The following is a 24311-nucleotide window of genomic DNA, read 5'->3' as shown; positions in this document are numbered from 1 at the left end:
AAAAAAAAAAAAAAAAAAAAAAAAAAAAAAGCACAGGCCCTGTCACCTCTCTCTCGAGCTGACCAGCAGCCCTTCTTTCAGTGTGTTGCACTCTGGCTTTCAAGGGTGTTCCAGCCTCCCCATTATTCCATGTACTTTTCCTCGTTTCATGAGCATCTTCTCTCCTCACTGCCCGCCCCACCTCTGCCAAGCCCTGAGATCGAGGTTGACTTGCATAACAGGTAATAGCAGGCGTTTCCTTGTCCTGTGACAGGACATCCTGGCGCCCTTCAGTCTCTCCCTGACTGTTTAAAACAGACGCGAGCACAGGAAAAAAACCCGACTCTAAAATTAGCAGCATGATAGAAGAAAGGCACATAGCTCCTCTCTGTCCTGTTTGTCAATGAAACAAGTCTAAACAGGGCCAAAATGCATTTCCTTTTTGGGCAAAACAGACCTGTTAGGGGTGATGGTTGGACACTGAGGGGGAGAGGCGGCCTGTGGGGGCAAGAGAAGCTGCCGGAACACCAAGGGCCCTCTCGGTGCTGCTGGCCCTCGCCCTGGTGCCCGCTGTTCTGGCGGTTGTTGAACAGAGCCTGGTCCAACCTTGTCAGAAGTGCTGGAGCACAGTCCCTCCACCGCCATCACCCCTCCTGACCAGGACAGGCCTCCGAAAGCCTCCAGCCCGTCCCCCGGGGGTGCTGCAAGGCAGCTCAGTGTAGTCCATCAGGCTGCTTGCCCCCATGTGTGAGTTTTTAAAATAAATTTGGAAACACTATCTCATCCTGAAATAAGATTTTGTAGGAAGTAAGCTGTCATTTTCAACATGCCAAATCCACCGTAGTCCTAATAATTCTAAACAAGAGTTTCAAGGAGATTTATTAAGAAATGCAGTGATCTGGGCCGGGCGTGGTGGCTCACGCCTGTAATCCTAGCACTTTGGGAGGCTGAGGCGGACGGATCAGGAGGTCAGGAGATCGATACCATCCTGGCTAACACGGTGAAACCCCGTCTCTACTAAAAATATAAAAAATTAGCCAGGCGTGGTGGCGGGCGCCTGTAGTCTTAGCTACTCGGGAGGCTGAGGCAGGAGAATGGTGTGAACCCGGGAGGCGGAGCTTGCAGTGAGCCGAGATCTCGCCACTGCACTCCAGCCTGGGCCACAGAGTGAGACTCCATCTCAAAAAAAGAAAACGAAAAAGAAATGCAGTGATCTGGCTGGGCGCAGTGGCACACGTCTGTAATTCTAGCACTTTGGGAGGCTGAGGCAGGTGGATCACCTGAGGTCAGGAGTTCAAGACCAGCCAGACCAACATGGTGAAACCCCGTCTCTACTAAAAACACAAAAATTAGCGGGGCATGGTGGCACATGCCTGTCATCCCAGCTACACGGGAGGCTGAGGCAGGAGAATCGCTTGAACCCAGGAGGCAGAGGTTGCAGTGAGCAGAGATTGCGCCACTACACTCCAGCCTGGGCGACAGAGCAAGACTCCATCTCAAAAAAAAAAAAAAAAAAAAAGAAATGTGGTGATCCATTGGGTTATCCTACTCGAAGGAGTTATTTTCAGAATCAAAAACTATTGCTTTTGCTTTCTGTATGCCACCAAAATATCTTTATTCAGACCCAGCATTTCCAATTACATTTTCAAAATCTTCCATTTCCTTCTTTAAGCCACGGGGTTGCCAATCTCTGCACGCGGTAGAGACCGGCCGTTTCAGTGAGACAGGAAAACCACTTCTCTGTTTTATGGCCCTTGGGTCAGCAGAGGGCCCCGTGGGAACCTTCCTAGCCTGGGCACCTCGTTGAGAGTCTCGTGTTTTCCCTGTAGTCATGCAGGAGGGGAGGAGGCAGAGTCAGTCCTCCGTCCCACGTGCCTGTCTCATTCGTTCTTACAATCAGCTGGGTGGGGGCAGAAATTACCCTTTTCGAAATTGGGCACGCAGAGGCTCATGTTAGCTCAGTAATCCGCCCGACCCCACGTGGATGGTGATGGAGACAAGACGCAGCTCCAGTTCCGGGCTCCACGCCCTGTGCTCTTCCACTGAAGCCTGGAGGCACCCTCCCTTACCGCCCCTGTCCGCCAGGGGAAGTGACTTGCCCAAGGCCACACCATGCTATCACACCATGCTATTAATAGCGCCCAGAGAGCCCGGCCTGACTCGCCCTGGGGCACTTTCCAGTGCAGGAATACCTGCCCCCGCCGTCTGTCAGCCTCATTCTGGAAATTGTATTTCTCAAGAAAGATAAGGGTCCAGGATCATGATTCCTAGAATGATTCACTCTGGACTTCCTGCCACTTCGTCTGTGGGAGCTGCAGGGCAACCTGCAGAATACCGCACTGGCCCCGAGGAGGAGGAGGAGGAGGAGGAGGAGGAGGAGGGTGCGGGCAGCTCTGTGCTGGCCACGCTCAGCCATGGGCTGACGTGCTCGCTTTCTTTGTGTCCCTGTCTCTGCGGTCACCAGGCTGACCTGTCCCAGTGAGCAGCAGGAGACCTGAGCCTGCCGCAGGTGCCCGCGGTCCTCACACCTCTCAGTCAGCCACAGAAGACCAGCAGAGCCCCTCGGGTCGCTGGGGGTCATGGCTGGACACTGCTGTGGCTCCACCACTTGTCTAGAACGCTGCAGGACCATTCCATAGGTCATTTACAACGACCTCATCACTGTCACCCTCTACGACGCCAGGTCTTCTCAAGCTCTGTCCCAGGGCGTTGGGTCTAGAGCATTGAGAGGAGGCTCTGAGCAGCGATGGCCCCCTCGCCTGCAAGGCCGGGCCTCCTCCCCCACTCGCATAGTGGCTTAGGGAAGCCAGGGTCCTTGTGATGGTCGTGCCGTCTGCGTCTGTGTCTGAGCCAGGCACATGGCGTGTGCTCGTGCAGGCCCCTCACCGTCGGCTTAGGGTGTGTGGAACGTGCTAGCGTGTTCTCCTCACTCTGTCTTGTCCTGCTCACAGAAAGGGCCTGCGCTGACCCCACGCGGGTCCTAGGAAGCTGCGTTTATAACAGAGCACAGGCCTTGGCCTCCCTAGGCCTGACCTGCTCTAGGCCTCTTAGGTGGGAAGGGGCACAGGGCGGGGCCAGGCATGGGCCCTTCTGCCTCTGCCCAGGGGCTGCTCCTCGCCAGCTGCCTCAGCATTGAGGAAGGGGCAGGACCCAGGCCACCCCATGTGGGCTGCACAAGGGCCAGTCAGCAGTCAGACCCCACAGACTCAGGAAAGCAAAGCGCCTCGGCCTTTAAAGTGGAAAAGGGCATGACAGACACGCCAGGCCGCGCCAGGTGGTGGCAGCCTCCCTGCTCCTTGGCCTGGGTGTGGTTCTGTCATTCATCATTCTTGCCCACAGCAGCCCGTGGAGAGGGAGGATGCTCCGTGGGGCTTCTCAGTGGTCTGTGGCCACACATTGAGAGGTACGGCCTGCAGCTTCCCCCCAGGCCACCCAAGGCCCCAGAACCCTCCTGTGACACCAGAAGGCCACAGGGGGCAAGGACGTGGTGGCCCCGCCCACCCGGGTACTTACTTGCCAGTTGGAACGCGGCGGCCATGGCCTCCTCCCAGCACGGGGCATCGGGTGACAGCAGGGGCAGGCCCACCAGCCCCAGGATGAAGGTGAGCTGGCCTGCGGTGAGCGCGGCCGTGGCCACCAGGTTGCAGGCACGCATCATGTCGAACTGCACTGTAGGCCAAGAACAGAGAGACAGTGGTGAGCGCAGGTGGGCTCCAGAGACCACGCCAGCCATCACACCACTTTCATGGTCTCTATTTAACTTGGAAAGGACAGTCAGCACAGGCCATGCCTCCTCTGGGCAGAGCCTTCCGGAAGCATCACGCCCTCCCCTCACCTGCCTGCAAGCCCTGGGTCCCACGTCTTCCTGATCGGAAAGGTGCATCCCAGCCGCCGGGCCTGGCTGCAGTGGTCGTATCCCTGCAGGGACGGGCGCTACGCTGCTGTTTCTGTCTTCCTGAGACAGCTGTTCCTCTCTGCTTGATTTGACCCTTGAAGGCGCTAGCATAGGGGTGGAGGTGGGAAGGGGAAGCCCCACCAGCAACACCGGCTTCCCTGTCTGCCTCACAGGCCCCTCACTAAACTCACAGCATCCAAGACAAGGGTGTTGCCTGACCGGAGCCTCCGTGGGGCCGGCTCCTCGGGGCTGCTGTCCTGCGTGGTCAGCTTCCCGACCCCCAAGCAGCCCATGGTTGTGTTTCCTCCTCCCAGCAGCTGGGGGACTTGGGCCCGAGGAGAAGCAGCTCATCTGGGCCCCTCATAACCAGCAAGGAGCTGAGCAGGGGTCGGACGTGGGTCTGAACCAGTGCGCCCCACCTGACCCTCTCACCCCCTGGGGCCCGGGCACCCCCACGCCATGTACCTCCTGCCACAAATCCTTCACTCAGCGGCTAAAGTCAGGACCTGCTTCCCCACTCACAGTAGGTCTGCGCCTAGCCTTCTCTGTCCCCCACCTATACCCTGGTTGCAGGAACCAGGCAGGCAGGGCATATGGACATGTGGTCAGGGGAAGACGGAGCCTTCTGTGGGTGAACCTTAGAGGGAGGTGCATTTGTTGCCCTCGGGGACCAGGGCTTGTTACATTTCTGTAGCAGAGAAATGTTCTCCCACAAATAAAACCTTACACAGAGGCCCAAATGACGTGATAGTGAAGCAGTGTGTTCCCAGAGCCCCCGCGTGCTGCAGAGCAAACAGTGTGTGTGCTGATGGACACTCAGCCCAGAGTTGGGCTGCACGTGAAACAACAGCCCCACGGAGTCCCCAGCTTGTCATCGCCATGCCTTGTTTTCGATTGAACAATATTTGGGAAATTCGATTCCCAAAGCTAAGTCGTTGAAAACAGTTGCACCTTTTTAAACGACTTGCCTTGAAATTTCAGGGCACTCGTCAGGTAACTGATGCAGGAGTCTAAGAGGGAAACAGTCTCGCCAATCAGGAGCAGGTCCCCGTGCCCGCATCCATCACAGACACCAGAATCGCTCAGGAGCGGGTCCCCGTGCCCGCATCCATCACAGACACCAGAATTGAGGGAGCAGCAGAATCTCCCTGAGTCCTGAAGGTGCCGGCGTCTAGGGTGACTGCTGTGTGTCCTGGGCGGAGGCCGAGAGGGGGATGGGGAGATCCTCAAGCTGCCCCCTCAGAGGGTGCCTGTGGGAAGCCAGCCCGGCAGGGGAGGCTGTCGAGGTTCACGCATGCACGGGGCAGGCACGCTGGCATCAAGACTCGGGGTGGAGGGAGGTGCAGGCTGCTTTACTTCGCGAGTGTTTACGTGGTTAGAAGTATCCATTGGAACCACTATAGCCAGTACTAGCAGTTCCACATGGTTCAACCTCAACATTTATTGAAATGCAGTCTGGAGTCACAGAATAACCTGAAAACTCCAGAGCTGAGGCATCTGCTTCCCACCTGGCCCTTGGGCTGGGCGCTGCCCTGGCACTCACATCTGACCCTGGCTCCCGGCTGAGCTGGTGTCTGGGATGGTCTGTCTAGGCTTTCAGCATCCCGGTGTCCCTGGAGGCACACTGCTCCTCGCCACGGAGGGCCCCCATCCTACCCACTGTATTTCAGGCTGCTTCCCTCCGCAGCACCCCTCCTGTCATTCGGGACGGAGGGAGCTCTCCTTCCTGGGTTCCAGACTTTTCCAGCGTGCCTGCTACAGCCTGGGAGGCACCCCCATCCCTGAGGCCTCCAGGGCGTGAGGGCACTGCACAGGGAGTGGAGGCATGAAGGACCCTGGGGCACGGGGACCCCCAGGCTGCTAAGGAGTCTGAGTAGCTGGTACGTGGCACCGTGAGGCTTCCGCCAGCAAGGGGGAGAGCCGAATGCACTGCCAGCCCGCAGACAGGCGGGCACCACTGACAGCCCGCAGACAGGTGGGCACCACTGACAGCCCGCAGACAGGCGGGCACCACTGACAGGGCAGTGGGAAGTGGCAGCGGCTTCTCCTCATTTTTCTCGCAGCAAAACAGACGCCCCAGTGAGCGTCACTGCCACGTAACTGAGAGCTCACGTTCTTTCATCTTTAAAGTAACTGCAGAGTTAGAAACCATAGCACTTCCGCAAGGTTCTCTCAAAAGAAGAAACAGACGCAGGGGCTGAGAGCCAGCCTGGTGGCCAAGGGTCCCCCGTAGGGAGAGCGGGAAAGCCTGGCAGCAGGTGAGGACCTGGCTCAGCGTGGGCACAGGCAGCTGGGGGCCAGAGTGCTTGGAGGAAGGGGCAGAGCCCACAGCACTGGAAATGCCAGAGGACGGCAGAGATGTGCTTGACCTCAACCTGGCACCGTGTGGCTTGCTGAGGCCTGAGGCATAGGGTGGCATTGGCACCATGTGGCTTACTGAGGCCTGAGGCGTGTGGTGGCATTGGCACTGTGTGGCTTGCTGGGGCCCAAGGCATGGGGCGACACTGGCACAGTGTGGCTTGGTGAGGCCCGAGGCGTGGGACGGCGTGGCACTGTGCAGCTTGCTGAGGCGTGGGGCGGCGTGGCACTGTGCAGCTTGCTGAGGCGTGGGGCGGCGTGGCACTGTGCAGCTTGGTGAGGCCTGAGGTGTGGGGCGGCGTGGCACTGTGCAGCTTGGTGAGGCCTGAGGTGTGGGGCGGCGTGGCACTGTGCAGCTTGGTGAGGCCTGAGGTGTGGGGCGGCGTGGCACTGTGCAGCTTGCTGAGGCCTGAGGTGTGGGGCGGCGTGGCACTGTGCAGCTTGCTGAGGCCTGAGGTGCCTTTGCCCTGGGTTTCTCACTGCCCCAGGGCCTGTGCAGGTGGGACCAGCAGGAGCCAGGGTTCAGTCACACACTGCTCCGGCCGACTGGCAGGACTTCCCTGACTGCTCCCGCGGGCTCCACAGCCAGCCCCGACCAGTGACCACGTGCAGCCTGCAGGGACCGGAGCGAGGCCTGCATTTTGAGGGCGTCCTGTCCACGCGTTAGGGATGTGTGTGAGCTCTGTAGGCCCCTTCCAGCGGGATCTGTGGCACGGTGCTGTGCCATCTTTGCTCTTAACTGTCTTGGCAATGATTTCCGTCCAGAAGCCTCTGCTTCTCTAAACATTGCAAAATGAGGGAGGCATTAAAACATCAAGCAAGTTATGTTCGAGAGAGGAGCAGCTCAGATTCCCGGCCTAGGGCTCTGAGCTCTGCCCTGGAGGGGAGGAAAGACCGGAATGAAGGGGGAGGAGGGGTGCAGGGCTGCCCCGGGAGGAGCATAGCCCGGAATGGCATGACCGAGGTGGGCCTAAGCACCAGGCACAGCTGCACGCGTAGTTGTGGTGAGGCTGAGTGACCGAGGCTCCTGGGAGCTGGGAATGTGCAGACGCACCCCTGACCTGTCCTCCCGCCCTCAGCCCCTGGCCTCCCAGCCTTCCTTCCTGGCAGCTCCAGGCACAGCCCTGTGCCACACACCATGGCAGGGGCTCTGTGCAGCAGCCACGCCCCACAAGCCACTGTGCAGCCTCCGAGTCCCCAGGGTGCGTGGCTCACCACAGCGGTACCCACAGACCCACCGCCCTGCCAGGAAGGAGGCACTCCTGACCGAGCCTTCCTGTCTGAGCCACGCTCCCGCCTGCCCCAAGAATGCTGTTTAGAGCTGGCGTTCACAGCTCGGGCGTGTTACGGGTTCCCGTGGTGCTGCCTGTATGTGTGGCCCCACGTGGTAGCCTCTGACTTTTAAAGATGTCGGTCAGAACGTGGTTCATCTGGGTCCTGGCCGAGCAGGGTTGAAGCCCGGGAGCTCTGTCCTCCACCTGTACTCAGGCAGGGTCTTACATGCCCGTTTGATGTGTGGCGGGGCGTGCGTGGTGACGGAGATACATGGAGCCACCGGAGAGAGGGGTGGGGCTCCCCTTTAGCGCCAGGCTCCAGCTCACCTGCCTCAAGATTCAATCATACCGTCATCTGTTCCCGAGCCACTTTGTTGCAGATGCCTGACAGAACGCTCGAAACACAGAGCGATGAAGTAAATGTCCAAAACAAGATGAAGTGAAGAGCAGAAATTGAGACCCGCGCTTGATATGGCATGTGAGGTGGACCTCAGGCCTCCCTGGTCCCCCAAGCTCCTTACAGGGAAAGACAGCCCCTGATCCGTAATGAAAATCCCACTCACCACAGGCCACAGAACACCCCAGGCAGGGCCACAGGAGGGCCTGAACCTGGATGAAATCGAGACCAGGCCCCTCTGCCCTGGGCCCAGCCCTGTTTGCCCTGACCAGAGTTCAGGATGTCCGGGGCGCATCTCCCATCCCTCAGGCAGGCCCCTGCTGATGTTTGCAAGTGACAAGCGCTGGATGATTTTGACTCCGTGTGTTCCATGGGGCAGGGCCTGGGGGCACAGAACCATCAGGAGACATCCACGCGGACCTCAGCGACATCCGGAAACCCCGAGGATGGCCTGGCCTGCGTGAGGAGGCACGCGGTGTGATGTTGCCTTCCCTGGCCTGCGTGAGGAGGCACATGGTGTGACATTGTTTTCCCTGGCCTGCGTGAGGAGGCACGCGGTGTGACGGTGCCTTCCCTGGCCTGCGTGAGGAGGCACGCAGTGTGACGTTGCCTTCCCTGGCTTGCCCCACCCTGACCCTAGACTGGTTCTCGGGATGGAATTGTGAGCAAACCAGCACCCAGCCTTACAGCACAGAGGGTCGCAGCCCATCATGCGTGCTGCGTGATTTTACAAGGAACACTGGCCGAGGCATGAAGGAAGATGCTAGGAGCTGGCCGGACTCAGTGGGGTGGCCAGGCTAGAGCTGCTGCCCCTCTCCGGGGCTTACTTCCAGGCCCACCTAGGTTATGGGGCAGGATTTTGCAGGAAGGCTGGCTTGATGTGCGGTGGTGGCAGGTAGCAGCCCCTCACCAGGTTGGGGACACGGGTGCACGTGAGTGGGGGCAGCAAATGTTGCTGGGCTGTGTGGACAGAGGGGCCACCCCGTGGGAGAACAACACATGGGTTTGGAGAGGTGAGCACCAGTGCAGATGGATGTTGGTGAAGGAGAAGGCGAGAGAGGCAGGAGGAAGACACCAGCACGGCCAAGGGAGACGCTGGGTGCGTCCCTGTCTTGGAGCCTTGGGGAATGTGGTGGCTGCACTCCAGCCTGGGTGACAGAGCAAGACTCCGTCTCAAAATAAATTTAAAAATTAAAGAAAAGTTACCCATCGAGCCTGTTCCTTTTCCTGAACTGAGTCTCGTTCACAAAGAGCTTCCATGACGTTTCCCTCCTGTGGACAAACCTTCGCTGCTCAGGTTCGCTGAGGGTCAGCCACCTGCAGATGCCGTGCAAGTTGCAGGAGGATGTTGTGAATATTGTCCAAGGGGCTGACCAGGGCTCAGGGAGGAGCAGTAGACGCAGGCAGGTGAGCAGGAGGCTGTCTAGGGGGCTCTGTGAGGGGCTCGTGTGTCCTGCTGGCCTGAGGTGACCAGGCCTAAGCAAGTGGACAGCCGGGGACCTGGGACAGATGCAAACAACGCCCCAGAGGCTACACGCGGCCCTGTGACTGGAGGAATGCAAGAGGTAGCAACAGGGAGGGGTGCCAAGGCTCCCAACTGCCATGAGACTGGGCTGCCTGGGCCACATGTGGGTGTTGGTGGCAGCAGTTAGGAGGCCTGGAGGTGCAGAGCTGCAGCCAAGGGCCGGCAGGGAACTCCCTCCCCCAGCGGGGGGTGCTCTGCAGGCTGGATGCCTGTGATGGTCCCAAAGCACACGAACACCCGGCCCCACCTCCAGGGCCCGTGAAACCGCTGCCCCCGCGAGAGGCTCAGCACAGTAACGGGGCTGCAGCTCCTTCAGCAGAGCAGGCAGAGTCTGGAAGAAGGGCGCCTGGCCTGAGTCACGCAGAGACCCAAGTCTCGGGCTTTCCATAGGACACCGGGTTCTGAGAGCCGGTGAAAGCTTTGAAGTTATTCATAGGCTTTGATCTTTTTAAAAGACGGCTGTTGGCCGGGCGCAGTGGCTCAAGCCTGTAATCCCAGCACTTTGGGAGGCCGAGACGGGCGGATCACGAGGTCAGGAGATCGACACCATCCTGGCTAACACGGTGAAACCCCGTCTCTACTAAAACTACAAAAAACTAGCGGGGCGAAGTGGCGGCGCCTGTAGTCCCAGCTACCGGGGAGGCTGAGGCAGGAGAATGGCGTAAACCCGGGAGGCGGAGCTTGCAGTGAGCTGAGATCTGGCCACAGCACTCCAGCCTGGGTGACAGAGCGAGACTCCGTCTCAAAAAAAATAAATAAATAAAAATAAAATAAAATAAAAGACGGCTGTTGGTCCCTGCTGGTGAAGGACGTGAGAGGAGGTGCCCAGTCCAGGCTGTGCAGTGCAGCTGAGGGCCTTCGAGTGGACAGAAGGGCGCTGAATTCCCTCGTGGCACCTCATCCTCGCCACATGCCTTCTGCAAAGCCTCGGTTTCTTTGCCTATGAAATGGGGATGACGTTCCCCGCTGAGGGTTCTGAGTGCGGCAGGTTGGGGATGGAGCTGTGTGGTTGAGGCACATGTGGTATGTGTTACCCCAGGACTCCGAGACTCCCTCCAGAGCCTAGAGCGGAGGCACTACCTCAGAGACCAGCATTGTCTTCAGAGCAGAAGGTGCGTTCAACCCTGAGCCTGTGGCGCTCTGCAGCAGAGACTTGGGGTGTCTGCGAGTCAAAACCTTGCTGGCAGTTTTAGAGAGTTGGCCTTTGGGAGACTTGCGTCCCCAGGCCGTGACTGCTGAGATGACTGTGGCTGTAAGCGACTTCCTATGTATGCAGCCCCACACCTGCCACTCAAACCCCACAGCGTGGTGACATCATTCTGAGCCCCTTCCTCTCCTCTGCAACCACTCAGCATCCCTGTCCCCTTCTGAGTGTCCCAGCCTCCCTGTCCGTCTCCTTTCCAGTGTCCCATCTGAAACCCATCCCTCGGGATCTCCTTCTGCCGCTGTCCGCCTCAAAGACCCCAACAACTGTGAGAACAAAGCTAGAAGTCATCCGTGCATTTTTAAACTTCTGTTTATTTTACTCATTTCTTGTTCATTTTACTCATGAGTAAAGAAACAGTCTTTTTGGTTTTTTGTTTTGTTTTGTTTTTTTGTTTTTTTTTTTAATTTTTAGAGACAGGGTCTCTTACTATGTTGGCTAGGTTGGTCTTGAACTCTTGGCTTCAAGCAGTCCTCTCGCCTCGGCCTCCCAAAGTGCTAGGATTACAGATATGAGCCACCATGCCCAGCCATAATAATTGTTTTCAACCAAGGAAAAATGCCTTTCCTTGAGTTGATTAATAATATACCTGTCTCTTAACTATGCGTAACGGCAGAGAGGCCACCCAAATGCCTGAGATGAATTCCTGTGTAAAAGAGCTGGAGGCAGATTCTGCACTGAGCAGGAGGGGTGTGTGAGGCTGCCACTGGCCAGGGAGAGGGGGCTGTGGGGCCTGGTTCCCTGGGAGACCCAGTGCCCACTCCTGCCTGTCCAGAGGCCACACTCAGGGCAGAGCAGGGGCCAGGCCTCCCCACCCGCTCATCAGATCCGCGCCTGGCATCTCCTGTGTGCCCTCGAGCCTCGGCCACGTTGAAGGCATCGGGAAAACAAGTGGACTTACGTTTGACGGTGCCTCGGGACTCCTGGAAGCCGGCCGCCTCGGAGCCCCAGCCCAGCGCCTCACAGTCACGTGCATCCACCTGGCTGGTCCTGGCCCCAGGGCTCGGCCCTCCCCGGGCCCTGTCCACCAGCCAGCAGGACCTCCATAGCCCCACGCTGCGCCTGCGCCCGTCCTCCAGCGTCTGGCACACCCAGTTGGAGGTGAAGGCCGCCACGTTGTTGAGGATGAGTGAGACCAGGGCCACCAGCACGGCCGCAGCCACAAGTCTCTGCACGGTCATCGCTGACGCCAGTGCCGCCACTTATCCAGAGAAAGCCAAGTCCCAGTTCGCAGCCGCACGTCCAGGGTCCAGGGAGAGCCGACGCTGCTAGGGGCGGCTAGAGGACATCACCGCTCATCCTCGGGGCGGCGCGGGCATAGGCCCATGGGACGGTCCAGGTGAGCCGCCTCTCGGCCCAGCCTTATCCTCCTTCCTGCACCTGGAGCAGGGCCAGGCCTGTGCTGAAGCTGCTCGCCTCGGGGCCCATCCCAGGGAGGAGAGGGTGGGCAGCAGCAAGAACCCAGGGCCGGGAGTGCGCCGTCTTCCTGGGAAGCGGAGGCCGGCCTGCGCCGTGCGTGCCTCTTCTCGCCTGCAGCAGTGGAAAACAGAGTCACTCGGGAGGCTGGCAGCAGTGGGAGTCGAGCCCGGGCCACGCTTCTTAGCACCAGCCCGCCGTGAGCACCAGGCTCCAGGCAGGGTGACCAGCGTGGAGCGGGTTCACAGCTCCTCTCTACCTCCTGGGCCCCTGTGCAGATGCCTCCAGGGCAGTTGGCTGGTCCTGGAAAGCGAGTGGCTGCTGCAGGGACGCCCGTGTGCGCAGAGCTCGCCTTCCCTGGCTCTCAGCAGAGAGGAAATGATTGTTTTTGAGGCTGTTTTTGGTGAGCTGGAGGGCGTAGCCAACCGCAACAAATAGCGGCCCTGCCGCGGCAGCCAGACACCAACAGGATGTGCTTCCTGATGGGAAAGGCCGGGGGACTTCTGAGGCCCTGCTCCAGGCCCACCCCCTGCTGCCCTCCCCACCTTCCTGTCCCAGAGGACAGGCCAGGGACGCCGGGTGCGGGCCAGACCCCTTGTCTCGCCTGTTGCTTTTGAGCCTGGTGGCCCCCGGGACCTGGAGGCCGGTGGGTACTGGGGGATTGTTGCCTACCCTGGGGACTTCACACCCCAGCCGTCCAGTTGCCCCGGGACCATAGATACCCCAGGACCATAGGTACCTCTCCCCGCCCCTGTGTTCCCAGTCCCATAGGTACCACAGGCGTCCCCCCGCCCCCATGTTCCAGGCCTGCCCCCGTCACGGAATGCTGCCCTCAAAAGGGGGGCAGATATCACAGGATCACTGGGAAGGGGAGAGACGCATGTGCTTGGAGGGAGCACGTTCACCCAGACCTGTGGGGCCAGGGACCTGTACTTGGAGAACCTCGGGGCCAGGTCATTCTTAGGTGGCAAGAAGGGTAGGATTCTGGATATGCCAGGTGGGGCTGTCAGTGGGGCCTGGGACACGGCGAATGTCACGTGGGGCTTAGGCCACCTCTGCTGTTGATGGGAACGGTCACCCCCACAGCTGGGGACGGGACGAGGCAGGTCACCTTGTAAGTGGTCAGGCGCTCGGGCAGAGCTTATGCTGCCAGAGAGCTCGGAGGCGTCTTCGTCTATTCTGCTCAGAATTACTCTGCCCCGCTGGGCAGACACTGCGAGAGGGTCTCAAACTCTGTCCCATCTCCAGAGACCCCAAACCCGGCGTGGGATTCCCACCCTACCCAGGGTCCAAAGCTTCGTGAACGCAGGTATCCCACATCCATGCAAACCATTCACGGGCACACGCCCAAGACAGGGCTGGGACAGAGAGTCCTGTTCCCAGCCCACGGTAACAGCAGAACTTTGACCGTTTCCTGTCCGTGCACTGCCCGTGCGTGGGGCCCTGGCTCAGGGCAGTTCTGAGAGCTGCCATTTCCTGGGAGCAGTCTCAGTTCACATGTTGGCATGCGGCTCTGTATATCCACAGGTGAAGCAGGGTTCCCCACACGCCCCGTGTCTGTTCAGAAAGGCAGCAGCTCCGTCCTCTCCAGCCCGTGGTGCGTGCTGGGTCCTGAGAGACGTTTCTCCACTCACTTCCTGAGGGACGTTGCCCGTGGTGGGGTTTTCCCCGGGGGCTCGCTGCAGATGCGGCCGTCGGGTTTCTGCTTTCTCTTCTTCCTTGGCTTGTGCCCAGGGAAAAGCTGCTGTTTCTGTTTCTGTTCTTGGCCCCCTGAACCGGATGGGCACGCGGGGCACGTTGGTGCTGGCAGCCCCCACTCTCCTGGGTGGCTCAGAAGGCCCCGGGGGGATGTCCCCATCCCTTCCTGCCTGTACCCTGCTCCTCGGAGGTGGACAGGGGGTGCCGTGTCAAACACTCAGTGTTCCCAAGCACACAGTGCAGAACGGTGCCTTGAAAGGGAAGTTTCCCAAAAGTTTCCATGGGGGAAGAATTTATTTCCTCCTTAATTAACTAAACCATTTATCTTTTGGGAGTCTTCAAATGGCTAACTTCCAACAAAAAGGCCAGTGCTGGGTTTCAGAGCCCAGAGGACACATTTGATTGTCTCAGTGGCCCCCTCTGGTCCTTTCCTCAGGTTGAGTGGGGAGGAGGCCACAGCCGTGCTCCCACACGGTGACAGTACCTCCGGAAGTCCTGGTTCGCAGAGGCCAGCATCGGCCCCCACCCTTCTGGCACTTCTGGGGTGCTCCAGGTCCCTATGCCCTCAGCCATCACGCTGCTTCTAACTCCTGGCGCTGTGGGAGGCTGGGCGCAGGAGGGCAGAAGGCCTGGGAGCAGCATTTAAATTAAGAGCGACCCTTCTGGGAGGCTCTGTGGCTCTCGGGGGCGACTCCCACTAAGGGGACTCGCAGATGGGCTGTGGGCTTCCCCCCAGCCCATCATGTCCTCCTGCTCTCCCTGTTGCTTGGGGTCTTGGTCACAGTGGAGTCCCACTGCTCCCTCCCACATGTGTGTCTGCAGCTCCCAAACCCAACAGGGAGCTCTAGCACAGAACAAGGACATGGAGGGAGGGGGCGGCCTCGGCAAGCGCGATCGTCAAGCCGCTGTTCCGCCAGCCACCCTCGTCCTGACACAGGGTGGTCTCAGCAGAGCTTCTGTAGGGCCCTTTGAAGGCTGCATCCCTGCTGCCCATCTGCTTCTGGTTCCAGTGCTTTGCGGGGCTGATGAAGTGCAGATGTGGGTGACTCCACAGACCGGCCGGGACAACAGGAAATTCTCAAGGCTTGGATGGGAACTAAGAGGGTGTTTACTTCTTGGAATTCATGTCAGATGCACAAAACCCCAGAACCCCACACCGGAGTCAAGGTTGTCCCGAGAGCCCTGGCCGGCCGTTGTAGAGAGGAGGCAGGAATCACGCAGGGCTGGTGCCTTGCTGGTGGCCAGAGCAGGAGGCTGGCTGTGGAAGGAGCTTGCAGACAGTGCTTGGGTCTGGACGCTTCTGGCCGGTCTGCGACCGCCCTTCCCATGGGTTCTCCCAGCAGTCTCGGCCTGGCAGGCAGGGGACTGTGGGAGGGTGTGTCCAGCTTCTACTGGCAGCCGCACGTCCAGCACATGCTTCTCCAAGCCCCACATGGTGCAGACTTAATGCCCGGGACAGGGCACATGGAAGTGCAGGCATCTAATGGTGTGTTGGCTGGGTCCTCGGTCACACATGGGCCCTGGGAGCCAGAGCAAAACCAAGGCTGACCTGCGGGTTCTCTCCCGCTCCCCACAGGTGGCCTCCACATGGGGGAGATGGGGCGCTTAGAGCACAGGGGAGCCCGGCTGAGCCCCGAGTCGGCTGCCAGTTTCCTCTGCTTGTTTGTGATTTTCCACTGCAATTGGATGTGGACAGAAGGAACCAGTTGTTTTCAGGACAAGGGAGAGGAAAGGAGCCACACCTGGCAGATAGAGGCAGGTCCCAGCCCTGTCCAGCCCCACACCTGGGCCTGGGGACAGCGTGTGCACAAACAGAAGATTTTTTAAAGATTCCAGTTATGGGACGGGCGCGGTGGCTCATGCCTGAATCCCAGCACTTTGGTAGACCGAGGTGAGCAGATCACAAGGTCAAGAGATTGAGACCATCCTGGCCAACATGATGAAAGCCGTCTCTACTAAAAATACAAAAATTAGCTGGGTGTGGTGGCGCGTGCCTGTTGTCCCAACTACTCGGGAGGCTGAGGCAGGAGAATCGCTCAGGAGGCAGAGATTGCAGTGAACTGAGATCGTGCCACTGCACTCCAGCCTGGTGACAGAGCGAGACTCCGTCTCAAAGAAAAAAAAAAGATTCCAGTCGTGAAATCTTTTGGGACAGGAGAATAAAAAGGACTGCGTGTCTCACAACGTGCTGTTTATGAAGCAGCCACCATGCCTCACGCACTGAGGCCCCAGTGCCGCCATCACCCAGACGCTAGAGAAATGAGAAGTCTGGGAGGAGCTGTAGCATCCCTTCCCTCCGATCTGTAGAACTGATTGGAAGCTGTGCGGTGAGAACACAATGTTTCTTTTGAGATTCGGATGTGACCCCTGCACTCCACATGCATCATTAGCTGACGGGTGAGGCCCAGCAGTGTTTTGGGGAGACCTGGACCCCCAGTCTTGAAGCGTGTCTCAGCATGGGGCAGCTGTGTCTGAGCCGTTTATAAACTAGTTTTACACCCATGGGTCCTTCCACGTGGACTTACCCAGGACCTCAGGATGGAGGAGAAAGACAAGACTTGGTTTTCTGCTGTTTTAGTGTGAAGATGTGACTTCTTGCCTGGAGCTCTGGAGGACCGAAGGCAGCACAGTCTGGGGGATAGGTGGGCCGGGTGCTCAGGCCTCTCCCTGTGCTGCTCTTGGTGGCAGTTCTGAAGCTAAAAGACTGAGGAGCGCGAATCGGAGATCAGGACGCTGCTGCCTGGGGCACTTCCCTGAGGTCCCATGCGCCCGGCGTCACCTTCACCACAGCGCCGACTGAGTGTCCAGGAAGCTGCCAGTGGGTACACCCAGGCGCTGCGAGGAGCCCCATGTGAGGCCATCAGAGGACACGCATGTTTTACACCCATGGGTCTAAATGGCAGTGGTAGGGAGGCAGGCTCACTTCCCGGCCCCCAGACGCTTGGCACCCCCACGAGGGCCTGGCCCGTGGGTTTGGACACACCCTCTCCTTGCTCCAGGCATGACTATGCCACGCGGCAGGGGCCCTGGGCTGGGCTGGCACGTGTTGCCACATAAACCTACGAGCAAGGGCTGCCTGGGCCGGTTGCTGCTAAGACACACGCACCTCCGCGCCCCGCGTCCTTGGGTGGTGGAACACATCCATGGAATTCACCCAAGTACATGTAAAACCAGGCACAAAGTACCCGCTGGCTTTCAGGAGCGGGCACCTGGCTATGCAGCATTGCAGCCACAGGCACCACCACAGGGCATGTCCCAGGAACCCACCTCCAGCCCCCAGACTCAGACGCAAGTGCGCTGAGCCTGCCCGGGGCTGCCATCTCGGAGCCATTTGCCCTGTGATTCCATGGGAGCTGGGGAACCTGAGATGTGGGTAGCCCACACCTCCTGGAGACAGAGGCACCATGGTGGGACTGGGCTCCCTGGATGTCCTCCTGGGCCTCTCCTCCTCACGGGGGCAAGGCCATTAGGAAAATGCCCTACTGCACGCACTCCAGCCCCTCTTACTCACCAGGACAGCGGGCTTGGGGCTCTGTGGGCACTGGTCCCTCCAGTCCTAAAAGTGGCCTGCAGGGAGTGTCAGCAGGGAGTCTGCAGGGCTGCTGCCCTGCCAAGACTGTGGGCTGGGCTGTGGCTTATCTGCAGGGAGCAGCCTGGAATGCGAGGGTGGGCCTGGGTGGGGATGCTCCGAGGCCACTCGCGGGGTGTGCTGCCTGTGCTTGTGGGAGTATGTGCGTGTGTGCGCACGTGTGTGCCTGCGTATGTGTGCACATGCACGTGCATGTGTGTGCGTGTGCATCTGTGTGTGCGTGTGCGTGCGTCCATGTGCGTGCGTGCATGTGCATGTGTGCACGTCCATGTGTGTGCGCATGCACGTGTGTGCGTGGCTGTGGGGGGCTCGCAGGGGAGGTGCATGTGGCAGAGGAGAGAGATTCAGGAAGTGACCAGTGCATCCTCTCCCTGTCCCTGCTCGGTGACCACACTGAACTGTGACTTGGAACAGGACCTTTGTCCGAGGCCCTGAGCCCACGTCAGGGCTGAAGCCGCAGGCCAGCCCGGCCCCAAGGGCCCTTGTGGAGGGGTCTCCCTGAATAGCCTTGGACCCACCTCCCGCCCAGCCCCACCAGGAGGCCTGGCTGAGTGCCCCCCTCACACGCGGACACACAGTTGTCATGCAGCGTCGTATCCCCCCAGGGTGGCCGTCATCAGCCTTTGCCTTCCCCGGAGCCGACACAAACCAAGTCCTCAGTCATTTCCGGTCCTGCCTGGATCAGCGCCAGCAGGGGAGGAATGCAGGAAGCCTCACGAAGAGGCGGGGGACCGGGCGCGGTGGTTCATGCCTGTCATCCCAGCACTGTGGGAGGCCAAGGCAGGTGGATCACTTGAGCTCAGAAGTTCAAGACCAGCCTGGGCAACATGGCGAAACCCCGTCTCTACGAAAAATATGAAAAATTAGCTGGACGTGGTAGCGTACACCTGTGGTCCCAGCTATTGGGGAGGCTGAGGTGGGAGGATTGTTTGAACCCAGGAGGTTGAGGCTGGAGTGAGCTGTGATTGTACCACTGCACTGCAGCCTGGGCAACAGAGGGAGACACTGTCTTAAACAACAAAAAAACCCAAAGAGGCAGGGTGACTTCCACCATCCCTGCACCTGTGCCCTGACGCAGCTGCCCACTTGGCACCCTGTTCCTTCACACACAAAACTCACGGCCCGAGAGTGGGGCACAGGGTTGGGGTGGAAGGTGCTGTCCCCCGTGTCCCACTGATCAGCCCGTCTGCAGGCCTGTCCTCGGGGCCCTCTGCTCGGCAGACCTCCAGGGCTCTGCAGAATCCTGCATAGGCTGGGTCACCCTCTCCTGGGGAGACAGGCCTGGCTCTAGGTTCCAGGGCTGAGTCAGGGTCTGGGCCCTGCACCCCATCCCCCAGGCTCCACCCTGTGGCTGCCAGACTGTCAGGTGAGGGTCCCTGCTGTGCGGGGCTGGTTTACCAGGGGCCCTGCAGTCCCGGGCCCAGGTGAGAGCAGGAGGCTCTGTCTCAGAGCAGGTCCTGTGTGTGCAAGCAACACAGGAAGCCCACATTTCCTGATCAGACAGCCGCTTAGAGCCGGGAAAAAGGAGGAACTTGGTGACCTGCATAAGAGGTCCTTCTGTCTCTTAGTGGGACCCGGTCCCTGCCTCTTGGGGTTGGAGAGGCCGTGGGACTCATGACAGGCACCTCTCTGCATGGCCTGCAGTCCTTACCAGGGACGGAGCTGATGGGTGAAGGCCCCTCCTCATGCCCCTTTGGTGGCTGTGCCTGATGACTACTTGCCCCAAGAGAAGCGGCCGTAGGGCCAGGGGGCCCTGAGGTGCTGGGCAGGAGCCTTACAGACCGCCATCTGCCCGCAGTGAGGCCGTCTGGGAGAACATGGCGCGCATGTGCGTGAAGACCCAGCGGCTGGATGTGGCCAAGGTGTGCCTGGGGAACATGGGCCACGCCCGTGGGGCCCGAGCACTGCGTGAGGCGGAGCGGGAGCCGGAGCTGGAGGCCCGCGTGGCCGTGCTGGCCACACAGCTAGGCATGCTGGTGAGGGGCGCCCCGTGGGGTGGGTGGGAAGGCACCATGCCTACCACAGCCACAGCCCCCTGGGGAAGGAGGAGGCATGCCCACCGGCCTGAGCTTGCAGTGTTGAGGGCAGAGCCAAGAGGCATGGCCCAGGAGAGCTGGGCAGACGGCTGCAGTGGAGGTGAGGCGGGTAGAGGCTAGGTGATTGCTGGCTCTCCAGGGTGTGTGCCTATCAGGCGTGCGGGTCTGGAACAGAGCGCCCAAGAGATCCCCAGGTCAGCAGGGCTGAACACGGGACTTCTGTGGGGGGGGTCTGGGAGGTGGGGCCACCCCTTGGTGGTGCATCTCACTCTCCAGCTGTGGGACAGGGATGCCCTGTGGGTGTGTGGCATTTGCTCTGCCCGTGTCAGCCCCCTGTGTCAGTGTGTTTGGCAGTGTGGGAAGTTGCAGTGACCGGTGGCCTGGCGTGGAACAGTGTGTTTGAAGCATGGGTTTGCGGAGGCTGCACAACACCTGCCCATCCTTATTCCTCAGGAGGACGCCGAGCAGCTGTACAGGAAGTGCAAGCGCTACGACCTCCTGAACAAGTTCTACCAGGCTGCAGGGCAGTGGCAGAAGGCCCTCAAGGTAGCCGAGCGCCACGACCGCGTGCACCTGCGCAGCACCTACCACCACTATGCCGGGCACCTGGAGGCCAGTGCCGACTGCAGCCGGGCCCTCAGTTAGTGAGTGCGGCCCTCGCGGCCTCCTCCCAGTCTCTCTGGATGGTCCTGGCTCCTGAGGCCTCTGTGTGTGCTATGGTGAGGTGGCCAGGGAGGTTCTCAGAGGAGGTGTCTGTCTCAGGGAGGTGGCGCCTTCTTGGCAGGAAGCTTCTGGGAGTCTCAGAGACGTGGGGTTGCCCCTTCTGTCCTGGGCCACCCGGGTTTCAAGGCAGGAGAAGGACGTGTGTCCTTCGGTTGCTGAGCACAGATGGGCTTGGTATCTCCTGAGGACAGATGAACCCATGCCACCCTCTCCAGAGGGGGAGCTGCTCTTAGACCTGTTCCTGAGATGCGGATGGGCGACCCGCCTCCCGGGCCCCCGCAGTGCAGGAAGCCCCCACTGCCTCCTGGCCATGTGTGCTCAGGCTCCGCGGAGCTGCAGGCTGGGAGCCCACACCCCAAGGGCCGTCGCTCTGATGCATTTCACCAACGCTGCCTCTCAGCCCATCTGGTTCCCGCGGGGCTGGGATGGGAGGGAACCAGGACCTCTGTCTCCTCCTCTCACAGCTACGAGAAGTCGGACACTCACCGCTTCGAAGTGCCCAGGATGCTGTCGGAGGACCTGCCATCCCTGGAGCTCTATGTGAATAAGATGAAGGATGAGTGAGTGCTCCTACCAGGGCTGGTGGGACCGCACTCCATCCTGGAAGTTTGCGGGGATCCCAGGGCTTGCTCAGGCAGCTCCCCTTCCTGTGCTTCCTGCATGAGTGGGCAGTGTCCCCCCGGCTCCTCAGAGGTCTGCCAGGGCCCTGAGCCGGGCCCTCCCTTTGGACAGAGCCCAGGCTCCTCACTCTTGGCCCAGCCTGTTTGCAGGTCAGGTGACATGCACTCTAAGAGTGGCACAGGGGCGGGGTGGGGGCCGTTCTGGGTTGGAGCAGGACTCGGATGGAGAACCCATAGCCTTGGGGCTGCCCACAGGACCCTGTGGCGGTGGTGGGCACAGTACCTGGAGAGCCAGGGCGAGATGGACGCAGCGCTGCACTACTACGAACTGGCCCAGGACCACTTCTCCCTGGTCCGCATCCACTGCTTCCAGGGCAATGTCCAGAAGGTGAGGGCCCTGCAGGGGAGCCAGCCAGGCGGACGTGACGCAGACACAAGGCCACCGAGTCTCATCTTTGGGTTCTTTGTCTTTCTAGGCTGTGCAAATCGCCAACGAGACAGGAAACCTAGCGGCCTCCTACCACCTGGCACGCCAGTACGAGAGCCAGGAGGAGGTGGGGCAGGCGGTGCACTTCTACACCCGGGCGCATGCCTTCAAGAATGCCATCCGCCTGTGCAAGGTACCACGGGGCCGGAGTGGGGAGCCGGTGCTTCTCGAGGTCCTCTGAAGACAGCTTCAAGTGGAAAAATGGACAGAGAGAATCGTGTCAGCAACACGTGGTCTGGCCGGTGTCTGCCACTCACTCCTCACCCTACCGCTCCACCCGCCCACCCTCCGCCCACCCCTGGCCGCTCCCCTCTGACATTGGTTGCAAAGCATTGTCCCCAGATGCTTCCCAGGCTCCAGGGCTCCTGAGTGGGTGTGAGGCTGGCTCACGGCCTATGGCCTTGCAGACAGCAGACCCTTCCTAGAAAGCTGTTGGGCATTCTGCACCCACACAAATGTCCCAGCCCGGGCTCTTGCTTCGAGAAGCATCTCGCGTGTCAGGTAGTTCTTGCAGTGCTCTGTGAAACAGAACCCAGAGCATCAGAGAATCCTCAGAGACAAACCTAGTAAATCATCAGCTCCTTAAACCCACAGCCGCAGAGATCGCTGAGCAGTATATCAAAGTAAAGGGGCGGGTTCACACCCGGCACATTCCAGAATCTCAGTGGGCCTGGGGAAGCCAGTGGGAGCTGCTTCAGGGCCCTGCCTCCCTGCCTGCAGGAGAACAGCCTGGACGACCAGCTCATAAACTTGGCCCTGCTGAGCTCCCCCGAGGACATGATCGAGGCGGCCCGATACTATGAGGAGAAGGGCATGCAGATGGACAGGGCGGTCATGCTGTACCACAAGGTGAGGGCCGGCCACTGGTGGGGGCCTTGGGGAGGGCAGCAGGCCAGGGGGCCTTTGCTTGTGCGAGGCCTCCGAGGTCTCGGGCCCCCAGGCCTCGGGCAGCTGCTCAGAGCCCACCACATCCGCAGGCTGGCCACTTCTCCAAGGCCCTGGAGCTGGCCTTTGCCACCCAGCAGTTTGTGGCCCTGCAGCTCATAGCAGAGGACCTGGATGAGACGTCAGACCCTGCGCTCCTGGCCCGCTGCTCCGACTTCTTCATCGAGCACAGTCAGTATGAGAGGGCAGTGGAGCTGCTGCTAGCCGCCAGGAAGGTACGGGGCCAGCGGGGCCTGGGCTCGGCTCCACGCAGGCTCCATGGCTCAGGTCCCCTGTGCCCAGAGGCTGTGGGAATGGCTGCTCGCTTGGTTATGAGTTCTTGAGGAAGGCTATGGTGCCCTGGATTTCACGTACGGCACACCCAGTAGGTCCATGAGTGTAGACTTGCCATCCTTCATGCTGGCATCAGATCATACACAGGGAATTACACTCACCTATGGGGGGGAGGGGGCGGTAAAAATACACATAACACAAAATTTACCATCTTAGCCTTTTTTTTTTTTGAAACAGGGTCTCACTCTTGCCCAGGCTGGATTGTGGTGTTGCCATCGTGGCTCACTGCGGCCTCAACTTCCCGGGCTCAAGCAACCCTCGCTCCTCCTGCATAGCTGGGACACAGGCGTGGGCCACCATCCCCAGCTAAGTTTTTAAAAGTTTTCGCATAGAGTCAGGGTCTTGCTATGTTGCCCAGACTGGTCTTGAACTCCTAGGCTCAAGCAATCCTCCTGCCTCAGCCTCCCAAAGCACTGGGACTGTAGACGTGAGCCCTGTGACTGGCCAGGAACAGTTTATTCAAAAGGAAATATGGGTGGTTCCCAAATATAAAATGCTTCGCTTTATTCATGATAGGAATACAGATCAAAATTCACAGAGATGCCATTTTTTACTGGGCTATTAAGGGTGAAAAGGTGAGAAAACCTACTGGATTATCATGGGAAGCAGATATACCCAGGCCCTGTGGAACACAGCAGGCAGAACCTACCACAAGACAAGGTCTCCCTTGTCCCAGCCTCCCCTTCCCTTGAGAGTTCATCCTGACAGACACGTTGCCGCACGTGTGAGTGGCGTGTGCACAGGGCGTGCTCGGCAGACGGTTTACGCAGCAAGGACACTGGCCCTCATTCTGTCACCAGGCCGGCTCAATCCCCAGGGCTTCCTCAGCACTGTGGGCGTCTATGCAGCAGAGAGCATGTGGCAGCCCCCAGCGTACTGAGATGGAAACACCTCCAAGACAGAATTCTTTTTCTTTTTTCCTTTTTGTTTTCTTTTTTTTGAGACAGAGTCTCACTCTGTCACCAGGCTGGAGTGCAGTGGCGCAATCTCAGCTCACTGTAAGCTCCACTTCCTGGGTTCAAGTGAGTCTCCTGCCTCAGCTTCCCAAGTACTAGGGACTACAGGTGCGTGCCACCATGCCCAGCTAATTTTTGTATTTTAGTAAAGACGAGGTTCCACCATGTTGGCCAGGATAGTCTCAATCTCCTGACCTCGTGATCTGTCTGTCTCAGCCTCTCGAAGTGCTGGGATTACAGGTGTGAGCCACCGCACCCAGCCATATTCTCTTTCTTCATATAAATGTGTTATTACTTCATATATATTTGTGAGTTATTACTGTTTTTTTTCTTGTGGAAATGGGGGTCTCACTGTGTTGCCCAGGCTGGCCTCAAACTCTTGGGCCCAAGTGATCCTCTCGCCTTGGCCTCCCAAAGTGCTGGAATTACAGGCGTGAGCCAACATGCCTGGCCTAAGACATATTCTCAAGAATATAAAAAATTTTTTTTTTCTTCGAGACAGAGTCTCGCTCTGTCACCCAGGCTGGAGTGCAGTGGCGCGATCTCAGCTCACTGCAAGTTCCGCCTCCTGGATTCACACCATTCTCCTGCCTCAGCCTCCCGAGTAGCTAGGACTACAGGCGCCTGCCACTACGCCTGGCTAATGTTTTGTATTTTTAGTAGAGACGGAGTTTCACCATGTTAGCCAGCATGGTCTCGATCTCCTGACCTTGTGATCCCCCCACCTAGGCCTCCCAAAGTGCTGGGATTACAGGCGTGAGCCACCGCGCCTGGCCAAAATTTTTCTTAAAATGAGAGCTGGGCGTGGTGGCTCACGCCTGTAATCCCAGCATTTTGGGAGGCCGGGGCGGGCAGATCACTTGAGATCAGGAGTTC

At 59.3% G+C, this 24311-nt stretch overlaps 2 protein-coding genes across 10 annotated transcripts in view; one reads left to right on the top strand and one right to left on the bottom strand.

The window, feature by feature from the left end:
• Positions 1-12531, bottom strand: part of TMEM204 (transmembrane protein 204) — a 16984-nt gene extending 4453 nt beyond the window's left edge. For 2 of the 5 annotated variants that reach the window (XM_017858351.1, XM_017858350.1), the window contains exons 1-2: positions 11534-12531; positions 3493-3648 (exon numbers count right to left, since the gene is read on the bottom strand). In XM_017858351.1, the coding sequence (XP_017713840.1) occupies positions 3493-3648; positions 11534-11813 (436 nt within the window). In that variant the 5' untranslated portion in view covers positions 11814-12531. Of the gene's footprint in view, positions 1-1482; positions 1803-2673; positions 3649-11533 lie in introns of those variants that run through there. The other 3 variants (XM_017858347.1, XM_017858349.1, XM_017858348.1) reach the window with 3 other exon arrangements.
• IFT140 (intraflagellar transport 140) overlaps positions 1-24311 on the top strand; it is a 113163-nt gene that overhangs the window by 73271 nt on the left and 15581 nt on the right. For all 5 annotated transcript variants that reach the window (XM_017858307.1, XM_017858301.1, XM_017858302.1 and 2 more), the window contains 7 exons: positions 19134-19311; positions 19825-20015; positions 20559-20654; positions 20970-21102; positions 21191-21334; positions 21922-22050; positions 22179-22361. In XM_017858307.1, coding sequence (XP_017713796.1) covers positions 19134-19311; positions 19825-20015; positions 20559-20654; positions 20970-21102; positions 21191-21334; positions 21922-22050; positions 22179-22361 — 1054 coding nt within the window. The remainder of the gene's footprint in view (positions 1-19133; positions 19312-19824; positions 20016-20558; positions 20655-20969; positions 21103-21190; positions 21335-21921; positions 22051-22178; positions 22362-24311) is intronic.

The sequence above is a fragment of the Rhinopithecus bieti genome, unplaced genomic scaffold, assembly GCF_001698545.2.
Source record: "Rhinopithecus bieti isolate Rb0 unplaced genomic scaffold, ASM169854v2 scaffold_47707, whole genome shotgun sequence".
Lineage (NCBI taxonomy): Eukaryota > Metazoa > Chordata > Mammalia > Primates > Cercopithecidae > Rhinopithecus > Rhinopithecus bieti.
The sequence above is the reverse complement of the archived record's forward strand: the minus strand, read 5'-3'. Positions and strand labels throughout refer to the sequence as shown.